Consider the following 17,552-nt stretch of genomic DNA (forward strand, 5'->3'; position numbering starts at 1 on the left):
ACTTTCCTTTTTTTCATTATCAAAATTCTACCTATCTTTAGAACAAAGCCAGATACTTTTTCCACAGAATTTTCTAAAAGATAAATACCTTTCCCATAATCTCCGGTGTGTACCTCTTCTACAACAGTAATTAGAGGATACTTACTATAGGCTGGGTATGTCATCATCAGCCACAAAATCACTCTCCTAACCCTCCCTCCCCCACCACTGAGAATGGCTTGATGGGAGTGATCTCTTTTTGTTCATCTGTACCCACCTTAGATCTAGTAAAGTGTTTCTAAGTTAGTAGCTGCTAAATATTTATTGAATTGAATTAGTATATAGAGGACGGGATTTTATTTAAATTTCTTTGTCTTATTCAATATTTAATGAAAGCATTTTAATATATGATAATAACAATTACAGAATCCACATGACTTATAAATATCATTTGTTAAACTAATGAAGCCAGCTACATCTGGGGTCTCCATTTCACATGACCCCACTCTGTACTTTGACTCAAAACTTAAAAATTCTCCTTAGGAACTGAAGTAACAGAAAAACATGTGTCGTTAGTCATTTTTTTTCATATTGCTTTATATAGACAAGTTTTCTACCAAATCTCTTCTTGGCGAATACCAAATGTTTCCATGAAATTCTTATTCCTTCTGGGCTACCGTGTCTGACGGGTAATATGACTATTGTCTGAAATGCATGTGGAAGCATAACTGTAGTAGCTGAGAAACGACCATGTTTCCTTTTAGTTCTCAGCAAGAGTAATTGAATGTAGAATATCTTACTAAACACTGGACTGTGACAGTGTGTTAACACTCTGACTATCTCCTAACAGCAGGGCAATTATTTGCTGAGTGGGATTTTTATAAATCTCCTGGCACGAGTATGTCTCCATAATGATGATGAAGTGCACTGGTCAGTGTTGATTCAGCAGTCCTTAGCCTCGCAAATACTTCATTCACAGTTCTCAGGCCCACTTTTACTTTCCTGCTTATTAGAGATCTTTACTACTCTTCTGGGCTGGCTTAGAGTCTAATTTGTAAAATAATTTTTATTAAATCTTAGAACCTGAACATATTTTAGTCAGCCCCCCTTTCTAGAACCGTGTATCTTCCGCACCCCCCCCCACCCCGTACTCACAAATTCTGAATCCTTGTCCAAGAAAATACCTTTTGATTTTCTTCCTTTGTGTGGCAATCCACAATTCCCTTCCCTGTGTAATTGTCACTCGCAGAAGTAAAACTTGAATCCTCCCACCTCTCCTGTGTACGTAGTAGCTGTTCATTCCTGAGTAAGCAGCTACTTGGAAATTATGAGAAATTATTATTTCTCAGATGGCAGAATCCGAAATGGAAACACTGGTCATTCTGCTTTGGAAGCTGTAAGGGTACACAGTCATGTTTCAAATTCTTTGTATTTTACAGAAACGTGTTTTAAAAAAATAAACCTCAATAACAGAGAGAAGAAGCAAAAATTAGAATAGAGCTTCCCCCAGGCAAAATGAAGGCCTGTGGATGAGTGGGAAATGACCGTAAAAACATTCTCCATGAAATAAAACAGTAGATGCTCCACATCTGCCATCCATTTGTTTTTAAACCAACTGCATTTTTTAAAGTACTTTCCCACACAATACTTAATAAAGAATAAAAACCGGGAAGAAAAGAGAAACTGATAGGTTGTTAGAAATATGGAATGGTTCAAAATATTAATGTAATGCTAAGGGTGACTGGGTAACAAATGGTACATTTGCTCGTTGCTCAACCTGACATAATTAATATTCCAGGTCATGCTTAAGTTCCCATGATGGAGGGTCTGAAGGGGGGAATTCAAGAAAAATATATATCTATTATATAACTCATTGCCTTTTTTTTTTTTTTCCTTTTGACGAGTCAGAATCATAGCCTTTAAAAAAAATCAGTGCTTTCACACCTCATTTGCCGTATTCACCACTGGGCCACCAGTCAGCAGCCCAGCCTGATGCAAGGAGGTCAGTAAGAAGCTATTAGCAGAGTCCTCTCCTGAGATTTCTTGGGTCTTATTGAGTTGAATGTTAGCATGACAGTGCTGCAAATAACTCAGTTGTAGGCTTTTTTTTTTTTAAACAGTTAGCACAGATTTCCCCATAGTGTTGGTCACTCTAGAAAATTATTGCTGAAAATGAAGTCCCAAAAGCTAGCTTGGCAGTAGCCCTTCTAAGTTGCGAAAAATGTGAAAACTGAAAAATATGTCACGGTCCCTTAGGATTAACCTTGTCTTTTGTGACTCATAGTAATATTTTTTTAAAAATCCACAACAAACCATTGTTCACAAGTGGCTTGCAAAATTATGGCGTGTCCAATTGAGACAATAGTAAGTTAGGGTTGTTTTATTTACTTAAAGAAGTAATAGCTAAATGAATACTGTATCAGTATAAATAAATAGAGTATTTGCTTGCTGTAGGGACCGAGGGAGGGCTGGACTGTTTTCATTGACGTAAGTTAGCAAATGTATTAAATTAATTTCTAAACTAACCGACACCTTGAAGATTTTCAATGATACATTTTAAATTCAATTAAAATATATTTTCTACCGATATTTGATTTAAATTGCAAAGAGAATACACATGAGGAGGTCTCCATATAGGTTGCAAAATATAATTTAGGAAAGTTATCATGTCTACTGATCTATTTGCATTTCCCATCTAGCCTATGTATACATGTGCATGCAAATGTGGAAGGAGACCAAAAAAGATTTCTAATGGGGTAAAGTTAATAGCAGTTATTCAAGTAGATAGATATTTTAAACTGATAAATGATAGCCTGGTTAAATTGTACCTATTTCACAATTTTAATCTGCAAGGTTGTGAAAATGATAAACTAACAGACTTAAATTAGCTAGATCATCACGAAATAGAGTGGCATTCTCCTTTCCCATAGGCTATAGAGATTTAGTTATATTTTATGTCAGAATATTCTTTTAATATAATATTGTGTTTTTTCTCATTATAATTGGTACGTTCTCATCATAGAAAATCACCCTGAAAATCACCTTAAAAATTATCACCCACTTAAAAATTACGCTAAAGACTATTTTAAGTATATGTGCACATATTGTCTTTAATTAACATCATTTAAACTGTTTATGAGTCTGCCTTATTTGATATTTAGTGTTATAATGAGAGAATGTTAGTATGACATTAACTATGGTTTATACGATTACCTGTAATATTTTCGATACCTTTTTTCGTATAAATCATATAGGGGAAAAATCCCAAAGAAGACCCAGTTCAAAAATATTTTGAAGATATTTAAATATATTTGCATTGGTTTCATGTTACCTAATAAAATTCAACTATAACAGGAAAAGTTGAGTTGGAGGTGACTCAATGGGTCTATGATAATTTAGTTCTAGCTCACAGCGTGTTTGAAAGCACATGGAACCTGATATGTTAAGAAAGATAAGAAGAGTGTAATCTGTATTTGTTTGTAAGAAGTTGATAAGATAAACATTTTACTGAGATATTGATGTGGTTTTGGAAAACAAGCCTAAAAGAGAGGCTTCATGGGCCTTTCTGAATAGTGCAGCATTGTTCTCGATAACCACATTTAGCATTCGTTTTTTTGAATGTCTACTATGTGCCAAGTACCCTACTAGGCCGTGGGGATACAAAAATACCTAACAGAGCTCTGTGCTCCAGCTGCTGGTTTGGGGAAGACCTATACAGACAAAGGTAATTATGAAACAATGTGGTAGGTGGGTAGGAACTGTGAGGGAATTGTCCCAGGTTATTAATGAGGCATTAGGGATAGGACACTGACTGTAGCCTCAACTGGTTTTGGACAAAGGTTAACACTGAACTGAAGTATTAGCCTGGAAATACAAAATTTGGGGGGGCGCCTGGGTGGCTCAGTCGGTTCAGCATCCGAGTTCGTCTCAGGTCATGATCTTGAAGTTCACGAGCATCATGCCCCACATCGGGCTCTGTGCTGACAGCACAGAGCCTGGAGCCTGCTTCAGATGCTGTGTCCCCCTCTCTTTCTCTGCCCCTCCCCCTCTCATACTCTGTCTCTGTCTCTCTCTCTCTCAAAGATAAATAAAACATTAAAAATTTAAAAATATATATAAAATTTTCTTATGATGTTTTTTCAAAGACAGCAATCTAGGGTAATGATACTACTTTGGAGCTGCTGATCCCGTCAGGTAAATATAGTGACCAGAAAAGTGTATGCACATAATGGTGACATGAGAGAAAAGCACATTATAGGAAAAACTATATGGGTTTAATGGATACATTCTTCACATTAGTCTAGAGTATCTACACAGAAACCAAACAAGTCATACTATCCTTTAAAATGTAACTTGTCCTTATGGTTATGCATTTGTATATATGAAAAAAGCGTCAAACTTCTATGCAGTTTGTAAACTCAAACGCCACTGAATTTTCAGAGAATGAATATCTGCTATACTTGAATTCAACATTTGTTGCGCACACCTCCCTTGAACCTCTATTGCATAGCAGGCGCTGTGCTAATAAGTAAGTGGACTATTTTGATACAGTGTGTGACCAAGTCAATGAAAGAACATTAAGGGTATATGACACTATGCAAGTATAACACCTAATAGAAAAACCAGTTTATTATTTTAAAGTGAAGACCTTAAAATAGCTGCCATTAAATAGGTTGTATAATACATAATCATTAAAACATGTATTTATTGAGTGCATACTTTGTGCCTGAAACTGGTTCAACCATTGCATATTTGAGTTGTGTAAGTGAATGGTATGATTAAATCTATGTATACATAGTACTCAGAAGACAGAAACAATGACTTAATGTCTTTCTCTTAGGTTTTCTTAAATACTTTTGTAAAAAATACGCCATATGTGCCAGATAGAAGCTATAGCTGAGTGTGGTGTTGTTGTTGCTGTTTTTTGTTGTTTTGATGTTTATTCCTTTTTGAGAGAGAGAGAGAGAGAGAGGGCACAGGAGAGGGGCAGAGATAAAGGGAGACAGAGGATCTGAAACTGGCTCTGAGCTGACAGCAGCAAGCCCGATGGGGGGCTTGAACTCACGAACCATGAGATCATGATCTGAGCTAAAGTCAGTGCTCAACCGACTTTATAGCTCAGTGGTTTTTAACATGTATAGTCTTTAACTATGAATGATTCTGAAATTGTTAGTCTGGAGTAGAGATAAAATGAGTACCTTGCAATCTCCTTGGATGAATCTGAAGTCAGCCTCTAGTTAAAAACTAGAGTTCTACTTTAAAATAGCCCTTAAACATATGACAATTTTTATGATACAATTTTATCTTACTTTTTTTTTTTAATTTTTTTTTCCAACATTTATTTTTTTGGGGACAGAGAGAGACAGAGCATGAACGGGGGAGGGGCAGAGAGAGAGGGAGACACAGAATCGGAAACAGGCTCCAGGCTCCGAGCCATCAGCCCAGAGCCTGACGCGGGGCTCGAACTCCCGGACCGCGAGATCGTGACCTGGCTGAAGTCGGACGCTTAACCGACTGCGCCACCCAGGCGCCCCAATTTTATCTTACTTTTAAGTCGTGTGAAAATTGAAGATAAACATCAACATTATGTTCTTTTTTTCAGATTCCAGGTATATACAATTCACCATTTAGAAAAGATCCCGATCCATGGGAATTACGGTTACAGAAGGCAAAGCCCTTAATAAGCCAAAGGCCTAAAGTTAAGCAGAAGCGCGACGTCAACATTAGCAGCCGGCTGGCTTGTACGAGTGCCCGCTCCCTTCCTCAATCTGAAATTCTGCCACCCATTGATAGGAAGCAGTGTCAGGTACTTATCACTTCCGTCTCAGAATTCTGTCGATGATTGTATTCTTGCTGTTTTTTTAAGGGTTATTGTTGTGTTCTTTTGTCTTTGTGACAAGAAAGAAAAATTGTTTTTTATGGAATTTAACTATAGCTAATAAATACAGGGTGTGTTTCAAATATATACCAAGGAAGGAATCAAATATTTCTATAGTACTGAATTTTATGGTTTCAGATACAGAGTTAACACATCGGATTTTTGGCTAGGATCTACTCTTTTTCTGTAAGAATATTGTTGCAACAGTACTTCTTATAACATGTTGCTAAAAAAAAATAAGATGTATTATCACCTTTAACTTCTCATGTGATGATTCGTATCTTTATATACAATGTTAAACGTAATTTAGGTTTGAGTCATTTAAAAAGTGCAAGCTGGAGAATTACAGAGGATCGAAAACAATGCAGGACTCAAGCAGAGACAAATCTTCCCTGTGGATGGGTATAGAGCTGGATTGGCAAATGACTTCCTAGGGGTAAAGGGTGGAGTAGGATGTGTTGGGTGATGATCGCCACCGTCCCGAAAGGCCCAGAAAGCAACAATTCTATGATCCCCAGCAATATTTAATCTGGAGTAGACGACCGCCACCAGGTAGCATCAACCTAGAATTGGGTTGATTTCGATTTGCACAGCCAGACTTGCAGGACTCGTACCTGGTAGTTCCCTGCATAGGCTTGCCTCTGCATGTCTTTTGCTATATAATAAATGGGTTCAAAACCTGATGGCTTAGCCAACAAACATGTCTTCTCTCACAGTTTCTCTGAGAAACTGTGGTGTGTGGCAGGTACAGCTCAGGTGAGTACCTCTGACTCAAGATCTCTCATGTAGTGGCAGTCAATGTGCCAGCCAAGGTGTGATTTCATGTGAAAACTCAACTGTAGGGAAGAAGGGAAGGATGAGGACATCCTCTTCCAAGGTCACTCATATCGTTGGTCGTGTTCATATCTCAGTCCCCTCTCACGTTGGCCTGTCTACACTACTGCCTCACTGGCAGCTGGCTTCCCTCAGGGGAATCTAAGAATCATTCAGAGAATGATTCAGGGAATGTAAGAGGTCATTCAGAGAATTGTCAAAACGGAAGCCTCAGCCTTTTTATGACCTCATGCCGCAAGTGACAGCCCATTACTTCTGCCATATTCTGTTTTTAGGAATGAGTAAGTCTAGTCCACGCAAGGGCTTGAATCCCAAAGTGGGATCATTGGAGGACATCTTCGAGACTGCTTTTCACACCCACACCTGTTTCCTCAGCTTGCAATAAGCCAACCTCATCCAAGCCTTATTTCTGATATCTTATGTATTCATTTTCTGAAACTGGTTTTTTTTATTCCCTTTATTTTGTGCATTTTTTGCTCTCTTAAAGCTACTAACTGATCATTAAAACTATTTAAGGAAATACTATTAACTGATGGTATACACTATATTATAGAAAGAGCTGTAAAAATTTTTATCTAAGAAAACATAGAAGCTGAAAATTCTCCCTCTTTCTGAAATAGAGTGACACACAGAGTGGAATTGAACAAGAGGACAAGGGAGAGATAATTGCAAAAATTTCAGTTTATTTTGAACATACCTTCAGAGTATGGTTTCATGATTCTTTTCAAAATATAGGTTATACCAGTATTCTAATAAAGGCATTTAAAATAGTTTTGAAAACAAATATAAATTGCATTTTGTAAGTAACTGAATTTTTACCATTTGAATTATGCCTATTACTATTTCAGTTGATACAAGTAACAATTTTGCATGATACCATCTGAATGAGCAATTCAGTGTATTAGTTATTCTATAAAGAAAATAATTCTAGTATCATCATTGCTTGTGTATTAAGTGTTCAATGGTTGCTAAGGTGTCAGATATATAAAATATAATCTATATTTTATGCTATCTTCAGTGAAATTGCTATTGGGAGTACACAGAATTCATAGGGTAATTCTGAATACAACTTCTTAGGAAATGTGAAAAATATATGGTATTAATAAGATATAGGTATATAAATGTTTCTGAGTTGGAAATACTCTAGAGGTTACCATACCAAACTGCCACGCTGTATAATATTTACAATGTTAACCATGCACATTTAATATCATTTTATATGAGTTTTATAATACCAGTATGTTATATTAACTGCACTACTTTGCTTTGCTTTTCTATGCTTCTTAATACTGCTTATTTTATACAAGTTTGTATTCACTCTGCATCTCTATTAATATGCTTTTCTCAATACAACCACTTATTACTTTACATAGCTTCCCCTATAGTGTTCTATTTATACATATATGTATTTAGTATTTATGGAATGCACATGGAAGAGATATATATATACATATATATACCTATATATATGATATATGTGAACCATTTTTACATGTATATTTTATATAAATAAATATATACATTTTATATATAAATAAAATATACATTTTATATATAATAAATATATATAAATATATATAAATTATATAAATTATAATTTATATAAATATATATAAATTATATAAATAAAATGAATTATAATTATATAAAATTATATAAATTATATTTATATAAATAATTTATATATATTATAATATATTTATAAATATAAATAATTTATAAATATTTATAAATTATAAATTATATAAATATATATAATATATAATAACATATAATTTATAATTATATAAATATTTATATTTATATATAAATTAGATAAATAATATAAATTATAATTATATAAAATTATATAAATTATAAATTATATAAATATTTATAAATAAATATATATAAATAAAATATACATTTTATATATAAAAATATACATGTAAAAACTGTCATATATATTTGTATGGAAGATGTATGCATTTATATTTATATAATAAATATGGAAATAAATATAATAAATGTGTAAATATATATGGGAAATATATATGTGTGTGATTGAGGATTTTCCAACACCAACAACTACTTCTCTGGTTCTCTGAATACCATTTGGCATCCAATCCATTCAAGCCAGTTCTGACACTAATTACCAGGAGTTCATGCAAACTCCGCAGCTCACGGGCATTTGACCCCACAAAAATGTTCTTCACTTCACATACCAGTCGCAATTTCTGGGTCTCCCGTACTTTTTACTGAACAGGCTATAATTGAGCAGTCCTCTGACCCCAACCTAAAGTTTGATAATTTGCTAGAATGGTTCAAGAACTCAGGAAGACTTTTTATTTACATTTACTGCTTTATTTATAAAGGGTACAAGTAAACAGCCAGATGAAGAGGAACATAGAGTGAGCTCTGAAAGCATCCAGAGCGCACAGGCTTCTGTTCCCACAGAGTTGGGTGCACCACTTTCCCAGCACGTAGATAGTGTGTGCAAGCTAAGAAGCTCATCAAATCTCCGTGTAAGAGTTTTTATAAAGCTCAATCTTGAACTCCATTAGATTTCACTGGAGATCCGAAATGGGGCTGGAAATTTCAACCTTCTTTCTGGTACCAGTCTCATCATGAGGCTGCTAGGGATCTAAATCATCTCATTAGCATAATCTCAGGTGTAATCTTATTTTGAATCACAAAGGCACCCCATCACTCAGGAAATCCCAAGCATTTTAGGAAGTCTATGCCAGGAATCAGTGACAAGGACCATACAATATATACTTCTTTCTATATCACAATAGTATATATATATGAAGACACATAGAAAAAATATATATACATTCATATAAAATATACATGTGTATATATACTTATGGAATATACATATGTATATGGAAGATTTTATACGTGTGTATATATATGGATACATATGCAGATGTAGATCATACATATGTGTATACTTATATACACATACTCAGAAATTACCTTTATCTAGCATACCACAAAATAATGATCGTTGTTAATTATCTTTTCTTTTCTGCTCCCTTCTTTCTTCCTTTTTTTTACTTTTGCTCTCTACCCTTGTTCTTTTTCTCTTTCCTTCTTTTCCTATCTCCTTATTCCTATCCCTGGTCTTCTTTCCTCCCCTCCACACCATTATATCTCGTCTTTCTTCCTTTCTTTCCTTCTTTTGTATTTCCTTCCTTCCCATTCTTCCTCAACCCATCTTTTCATCCCATCTGCTTCTCTCTCAGCTTCCTTTGGCTTCTCCTTTCCTCACTTCCTTGTCTTCTTTTTTTCCTCCTTTCCATTCTTGTTTTCACAGAATGGGATGTTTACTGTTGTGGTTTTATTAGACTTAACCACATTTCCTTTATGTTACCTAATAATATAAAGCTACATACATCCTTAGGGAAATTTAAGATTATATATGCTCTACTCCAAATTATAATATTTATACTGTACTTGTAAGCTAAATTTCTTAAACGTATGAGATAATGTTAGGAGTTTGAAATATAACTTCATTATTATCTAAGCTTTGAGAATAGTTTAAAAATACAAGATGACTATAAAGTAACATGGGCTATTAAAAACACAGAAGAACATAAATGTATTTGACCTTTATAATCAGGATTTGGTTGGAGGCAAATAAAATCAAACTTTGGAAAACTATAGCTAAGAGCCAAAGGAGACTAACATTTCAGGTTGAGTCTAGGCATTATAGGGATTAATATTTGGAAAGGGGTACAATGAGCAGATCTGAAGTTGGAAGCTATGTCCAAAATCTGCGACCCCATGTCACTCCAGGTATGATCAATGTAAGTAATCACTTGCGATCTAAAAGGCACAAATTGAAAGAGCGTTGGCATAGGAGAAGCTTGACAGCACATGTCATTTGCTTACCAGGGAGGAGTTCTATTGAGCTCAGAGGCAAGACATGGATTGTTTAGGATAGAATGTGTGGACCAGGCACTGAGGGACATAGAGAGATGGACATGCTAACAGGAGGACCAGGGCCACAAAGGTTATATTAAGCCCCAAAGAGAGACTGGGTCTATTTTTGTCTTAAATTTTGCTGCTTGAGTAGGGCTCCTCCTTTTTCATTTCCTAGTCTTTCTGGAAACAGTCAGCTCCAGAACAAGTAAGTCTACAAATGGATATGTGTTATGTTGATACACCAACAGAGGGTAGAGGGCAGAGCTTGGACACTTAGAAGACCATTCCTCCTTGTGAATGCCGGTTCCTTCAAAGAACTAGCCTTGCCCATTTCCTCATATATATATGACACTGCTATTGTTCAAAACCTTTTTCAAACTTCTCTTGAAACTAATAGTGAAAATAAAGCCAGGAGTATCATTTTTGAGTGTTTAGTGTGTTCTGAGTACAATGCTAAGAGTGTTACTTACATTATCTCATATATTGTAAGATTAATTTTGTGAGTTATTATTCCATTTTACATATGAGGGAAAAAGGTCTAGAGAAATAATTTTCCCTGATAACACCACCAAGTATTAATTTTTAAACCATAGAATTTCTCAAAGGGAAACATTAAGAATCTGTAAAGAAAAAAAAATCCCCATTTGATTTCTTAATGGTGAACTTGGAATCATGTTACTGTATCTTTAAAAAGTAAAGTTCCAATAAAAATCCATTAACTACTTTCAAATATAGCAATCCTCCTGTCCAGCTGTGAAAAGTACTAGATGATACTTATTTGCCATTTGTGTTATTTACGGTCCATGACTTTTATGGTAACTGGTTCCTATTATTGGTTTCTATTAATGTAAAACATAAGTGAACATAAATGAGGCGTGAATCATTTCTTTTTATTAGCCCCACAGTCTTCACTCAGTGCTTGCAGTAACTCCAGCTGTGTCTTGTTAGTGATAACCTATTTAAAGAAGCGATCTTTAAGGATAAGGAATATGATTAGGAATCTTTGTCCATTTTACATCACTTCTCTCCTGTACGATAGTGATGAAAAAAGAAAGCAGTATATAATTAATGGTGTAGCAGAATCTGGAGCCACTTCTGATTTGTGTTGTACTTAATATGATACTAATTGGACAATCAGTGGATTCTAGTAATTAGTGTAAGTAACTACTAATTTAAAGGTAGGATATGTTGTAAAACAGTTTTCACTATTGTGGCTTATGGACTTTCCTCTCCTATGTATTTGTACCATTAAATAGTTGCCATTGTATCAGAGCTATTATGCAATAGAATTTAGAATTTTAAATAAAGAACACTTAAATTAATTACAATTATGGCCCCTCTGTGTTTTGGAGGATCACCAATTAAGCATAAGTTGTGGCATTAACTTCAAAGTTTTATCTTAATAAAAAAAACACTTGCTATGCTATTTCTGTTTATAAGAGAGCTTTTTAAAAGCAATGCTCAGAATTTTTCCTAATACTTTTACTTGCTCAAAAAGGGAGAGAATTTTTTTTTTAATTATACCAGAAGAAACATTTTTTTTTAATTAGAAAACAAAGTAACTTGTAACTACAAATTTAAGAGTTTTATCATGAAAAGTCTTTTGATGTAAATAGGGAAATTCTGGCTAATATCAAATATTTTACTAGTATTTATCAAATCAAAATATTTATCAAAATATTTATCAAATTTAAAATTTAAAAATTTATCAAAATATTTACTACTTGTGTGAACACTTCTTGAAGATGTGATATTATTATGTACTTTTTCAAGCTTATTTATTTATTTTGAGAGAGAGAGAGAGATTGAGAATCCCAAGTGCTAACAGCGTGGTGCCCCATGTGGGGCTCGAACTCACAACCTGTGAGATCATGACCTGAGCTGAGCCACCCAGGTGCCCCTCTTATGTATTTTCTAATTCAGGGAAGAATAGCTTGTTATTTTAAAATAATTTGGTAAACTTACTATACTTTGTAAATATTCAGCACCTTTAGTCATCAAAAATATAACAACAGATCTTCCATAGTAGAGTATTTCCTCATTCTTTCTTGTCAGGGACCTTTCCGTGATATCACCGAAGTACTGGAACAGCGCTACAAGCCTTTGGAGCCAACATTGTGGATGGCAGAACCAATCAATGAGTTAAAGATGGCCAGAGAAGAACTCAGAAAACAGGAGTGGATGCGAAATATAAATGACAATATGTGAGTTCTTAGTTTAAAAACATAGCTGTACCATGTTGGGTGCCTTAAGGGATCCAACATTTTTTATTTCCTGATTGTAGAGAATCTCTTTTTTGTGAAAAAAGGTAAAGCCACCCTTGACCCATTCAGAAGCAACATGCAAATGTTTTATATATTTATATATTTATATATGTAAATATATATAAATGTGTATATATATGGATACATATTTATTCACACACACACAGACGTGTGTGTGTGTGTGTGTGTGTGTGTGTGTGTGTGAATTAATGGCATTCCAAGGGGATAAGTGACTACTGTCCATACATCTGTGAAAATAATTACCTTAATTATCTAGTGAAATCCTATGTATTTATGATGCTTCCAAAATAAGATCCAATAGAACAAAAATATTTTTCTTAATGTGGACTAAATTTAATTTGGAAACGCTGATATAAATTGTAGTTTTCATAAATCAGGTGCAGTGTACAACAAACTTCAAAAACACCTCCTGAAGAGCCAGGCCTTGGACAATGTTTGACTCCTTTTTAATATAGTAGTTCTCGCAGTTGCAGGACACATAACAAGATATTAAAACATGTAAAGTACAGAAAACTAGCCAAAATGACAAAATGGAAGACTTCTCAAATTCCAGGAAGAAATGAAAGCTAGAAAATTACTCAAAACAGATATATCTGATCAAGAATTTAGAATAACAGTCATAAGATTAGTAGCTGGGCTTGAAAAAAGCATAGAAGACAGCAGAGATTCTATTGCTGCAGCGATCAAGGAACTAAGAAATAGTCATGATGAATTAAGAAATACTATAAATGCGGTGAAAAATAAACTAGATGCAGTGACAGCAAGACGAAGGAAGCAGAGGGGAGAACAAGTGAAACAGAAGATAAAATTATGGAAAATGATGAAGCTGAGAAGAAGAGAGGTAAGAAAATACTAGACCACAAGGGGAGAATTAGAGAACTAAGTGATTCAATGAAATGTAATAATATCCATATCATAGGACTTCCAGAGAAGAAGAAGAAGAGAGAGAAAGAGGGAGAAGGTTTATTTGAACAAAATATACCTGAGAACTTTCCTAATCTGGGGAAGGAAGCAGACATCCAAATCCAGGAGGCACAGAACTCCCTTCAGATTCAACAAGAATAGGTCTTCACCATGTCATATCATGGTGAAACTGGCAAAATACAAAGATAAGGAGAGAATTCTGAAAGCAGCTAGGGACAAATGGGCCTTAACCTACAAGGGTAGGCACATAAGGGTAGAGGCAGACCTGTCCACTGAAACTTGGCAGGCCAGAAGGGATTGGCAGGAAATATTCAATGTGCTGAATAGGAAAAATATGCAGCCATGAATGCTTTATCCATCAAGGCTGTCATTCAGTATAGAAGGAGAGATAGACTTCCCCAGGCAAACAAAAACTAAAGGAGTTCATGGCCACTAAACCAGCCCTGCAAGAGATCCTAAGGCGGCGGGGGGGGGGGGGGGTGGTCTGTGAGTGGAATGCTGCAAAGACTACAAAGGACCAGAGACACTCCACAAGCATGAAACCTACAGATAATGCAATGACACTAAACCCATATCTTTCAATAATAACTCTGAATGTAAATGGACTAAATGTCCTAATCCAAAGACATAGGGTATCACAATGGATAAAAAACCAAGATCCATCTATATGCTGTCTACAAGAGACCCATTTTAGACCTGAGGACACTTTCATTTTGAAAGTGAGGGGATAGAGATCCATCTATCATGCTACCAGAAGTCATGCTACCAGAAGTCAAAAGAAAGCTGGAGTAGCCATACCTATATCAGACAAACTAGATTTTAAACTAAAGACCATAACAAGAGATAAAGAAGGGCATTATTATCATAGTTATAGGGTCTATCCATCAAGAAGAGCTAACAATTATAAATGTTTATGCCCCCAACTTGGAAGCACCCAACTGTATAAATCAATTAATCACAAACATAAACAATCTTACTGATAAGAATACAGAAATTGCAAGGGGCTTTAATACTCCACTTACAACAATGAACAGATCATCTAGGTAGAAAATGAATAAAGAAATAATGGCCTTGAATGATACACTGGACCAGATGGACTTGAGAGATATATTCATAACTTTTCATCCAAAATCAGCAGAATACACATTCTTCTCAAGTGCACATGGAACATTCTCCAAGATAGATCACATACTGGGTTACAAAACAGCCCTCAATAAATATAAAAGAATTGAGATGATACCATGCATATTTTCAGATCACAATGCTTTGAAACTTGAAATCAACTACAAGAAAAAATTTGGAAAGCCTCCAAAAGCATGGGGGTTAAAGAACATCCTACTAAAGAATGAATGGATCAACCAGACAATTAAAGAAGAAATTTAAAAAATATATGGAAGCAAATTAAAGTGAAAATATTGAAAATACATTGCAATCCAGGCCTATCTCAAGAAACAAGAAAAATCCAAAATACAAAACCTAACCTCACACCTGAAGAAACTAGAAGCAGAGCAGCAAAGAAACCCCAAAGCCAGCAGAAGAGAAACAATAAAGATTAGAGCAGAAATAAACAATATAGAATTAAAAAAAAAAAAACAGTAGAACAGATCAATGGATCTAAGACCTGTTTTTTTGAAAGCATAAACAAAATTGATAACCCCCATCCAGACTTCTCAAAAAGAAAAGAGAGAGAACCTAAATAAATAAAATCACGAATGAAAGAGGAGAGATCACAACCAACACCACAGAAATACAAACGATTATTAGAGAATACTATGAACAATTATATGCCAACAAACTGGACAACCTGGAAGAATTGGACAATTCCCTAGACACCCACATACTACCAAAACTCAAACGGGAAGAAATAGAAAATTTGAACAGACTCATAACCAGTGAAGAAATTGAATCAGTTATCAAAAATCTCCCAACAAATAAGAGTCCTGGGCCAGATGGCTTCCCAGGGGAATTCTACCAGACATTCAAAGCAGAGTTAATACCTATTCTTCTCAAGCTGTTCCAAAAAATAGAAATGGAAGGAAAGCTTCTGGATGCATTCTATGAAGCCAGCATTACCTTGATTCCCAAACCAGACAAAGACCCCACTAAAAAGGAGAATTACAGGCCAATATCCATGATGAATATGGATGCAAAAATTCTCAACAAGATACTAGCAAATCGAATTCAACAGTATACTAAAACAATTATTCACCGTGATCAAGTAGGATTCATTCCTGGGATGTAGGGCTAGTTCAATATTTGCAAATCAAGCAATGTGATACATCACATTAATAGAAGAAAGGATAAAAACCATATAATCCTGTCAATAGATGCAGAAAAAAAAACATTTGACAACATGTAACATCCTTTCTTAATAAAAACCCTCAAGAAAGTCAGGATAGGAGGAAAATACCTTAACATCACAAAAGCCACATATGAAAAGCCCACAGCTAATATCCTCCTCAATGAGGAAAAACTGAGAGCTTTCCCCAAGATCAGGAACATGCCAGGGATGTCCGCCTTCACCACTGTTGTTTAATGTCGTGTTAACAATGTAGGAAATCCTAGCCTCAGCCATCAGACAACAAAATGAAATAAAAGGCATCCAAATTGGCAAATAAGAAGTCAAAATGTCTCTTTTCACAGATGACATGATACTCTACATGGATAACCCAAAGACTCCACCAAAAAGCTGCTAGAACTGATACATGAATTCAACAAAGTTGCACAATACAAAATCAATGTACAGAAATCATTTGTATTTCTATACACCAACAATGAAGCAACAGAAAGAGAAATCAAGAAATCAATCCCATTTACAATTGCACCAAGAACCATAAAATACCTAGGAATAAACCTAAGCAAACATGTAAAAGATCTGTGTGCTGAAAACCATAGAAAATTTGTGAAAGAAATTGAAGAAGTCACAATGACATGGAAAAACCTTCTATGCTCATGGATTGGAAGAACAAATATTCTTACAATATCAAAGCAATCTATACATTCAATGCAATCCCAATCAAAATTGCACCAGCATTCTTCTCAGAGCTAGAACAAACAATCCTAAAATTTGTATGGAACCATAAAAGACCCTGAATAGCCAAAGTAATGTTGAAAAAGAAAACCAAAGTGGGGGAGCATCACAATCCTGGGCTTTAGCCTCTACTACAAAGCTATAATCATCAAGATAGTGTGGTATTGGCACAAAAACAGACACTTAGACCAATGGAATAGAATAGAGAACCCAAAATTGGACCCACAAATGTATGGCCAACTAAGTTTTGACAAAGCAGAAAAGAGTATCCAATGGAAAAAAGACAGGCTCTTTAGCAAATGGTGCTGGGTGACCTGGACAGTAACATGCAGAAGAATGAAAGTGGACCACTTTCTTACACCATACACAAAAATAAACTCAGAATGGATGAAAGACTTAAATGTGAAGCAGGAAACCATCAAAACCCTAGAGGAGAAAGCAGGCAACAACCTCTTTGACCTCAGCTGCATCAACTTCTTACTCAACACATCTCTGAGGGCAAGGGAAATAAAAACAAAACTGAGCTATTAGGATCTCATCAAGATAAAAAGCTTCTGCACAGATGAAACAATCAACAAAACTAAAAGGCAACCGATGGAATGGGAAAAGATGTTTGCAAATGACATATCGGATAATGTGTTAGTTAGTATCCAAAAATCTATGAAGAACTTACCAAACTCAACACTCAAAAAACAGATAATCCAGGGAA

The 17,552-nt window shown here is 35.0% G+C and overlaps 1 protein-coding gene across 3 annotated transcripts in view; it reads left to right on the forward strand.

Annotated features, from left to right (window-relative positions):
- The window catches only part of SPATA17 (spermatogenesis associated 17), a 204,961-nt gene that overhangs the window by 97,040 nt on the left and 90,369 nt on the right, over positions 1-17,552 (forward strand). For all 3 annotated transcript variants that reach the window (XM_047840794.1, XM_047840793.1, XM_047840795.1), the window contains exons 7-8: positions 5,582-5,785; positions 12,659-12,807. In XM_047840794.1, coding sequence (XP_047696750.1) covers positions 5,582-5,785; positions 12,659-12,807 — 353 coding nt within the window. The remainder of the gene's footprint in view (positions 1-5,581; positions 5,786-12,658; positions 12,808-17,552) is intronic.

This window comes from Prionailurus viverrinus, chromosome F1 (assembly GCF_022837055.1).
Source record: "Prionailurus viverrinus isolate Anna chromosome F1, UM_Priviv_1.0, whole genome shotgun sequence".
NCBI classification, from domain to species: domain Eukaryota; kingdom Metazoa; phylum Chordata; class Mammalia; order Carnivora; family Felidae; genus Prionailurus; species Prionailurus viverrinus.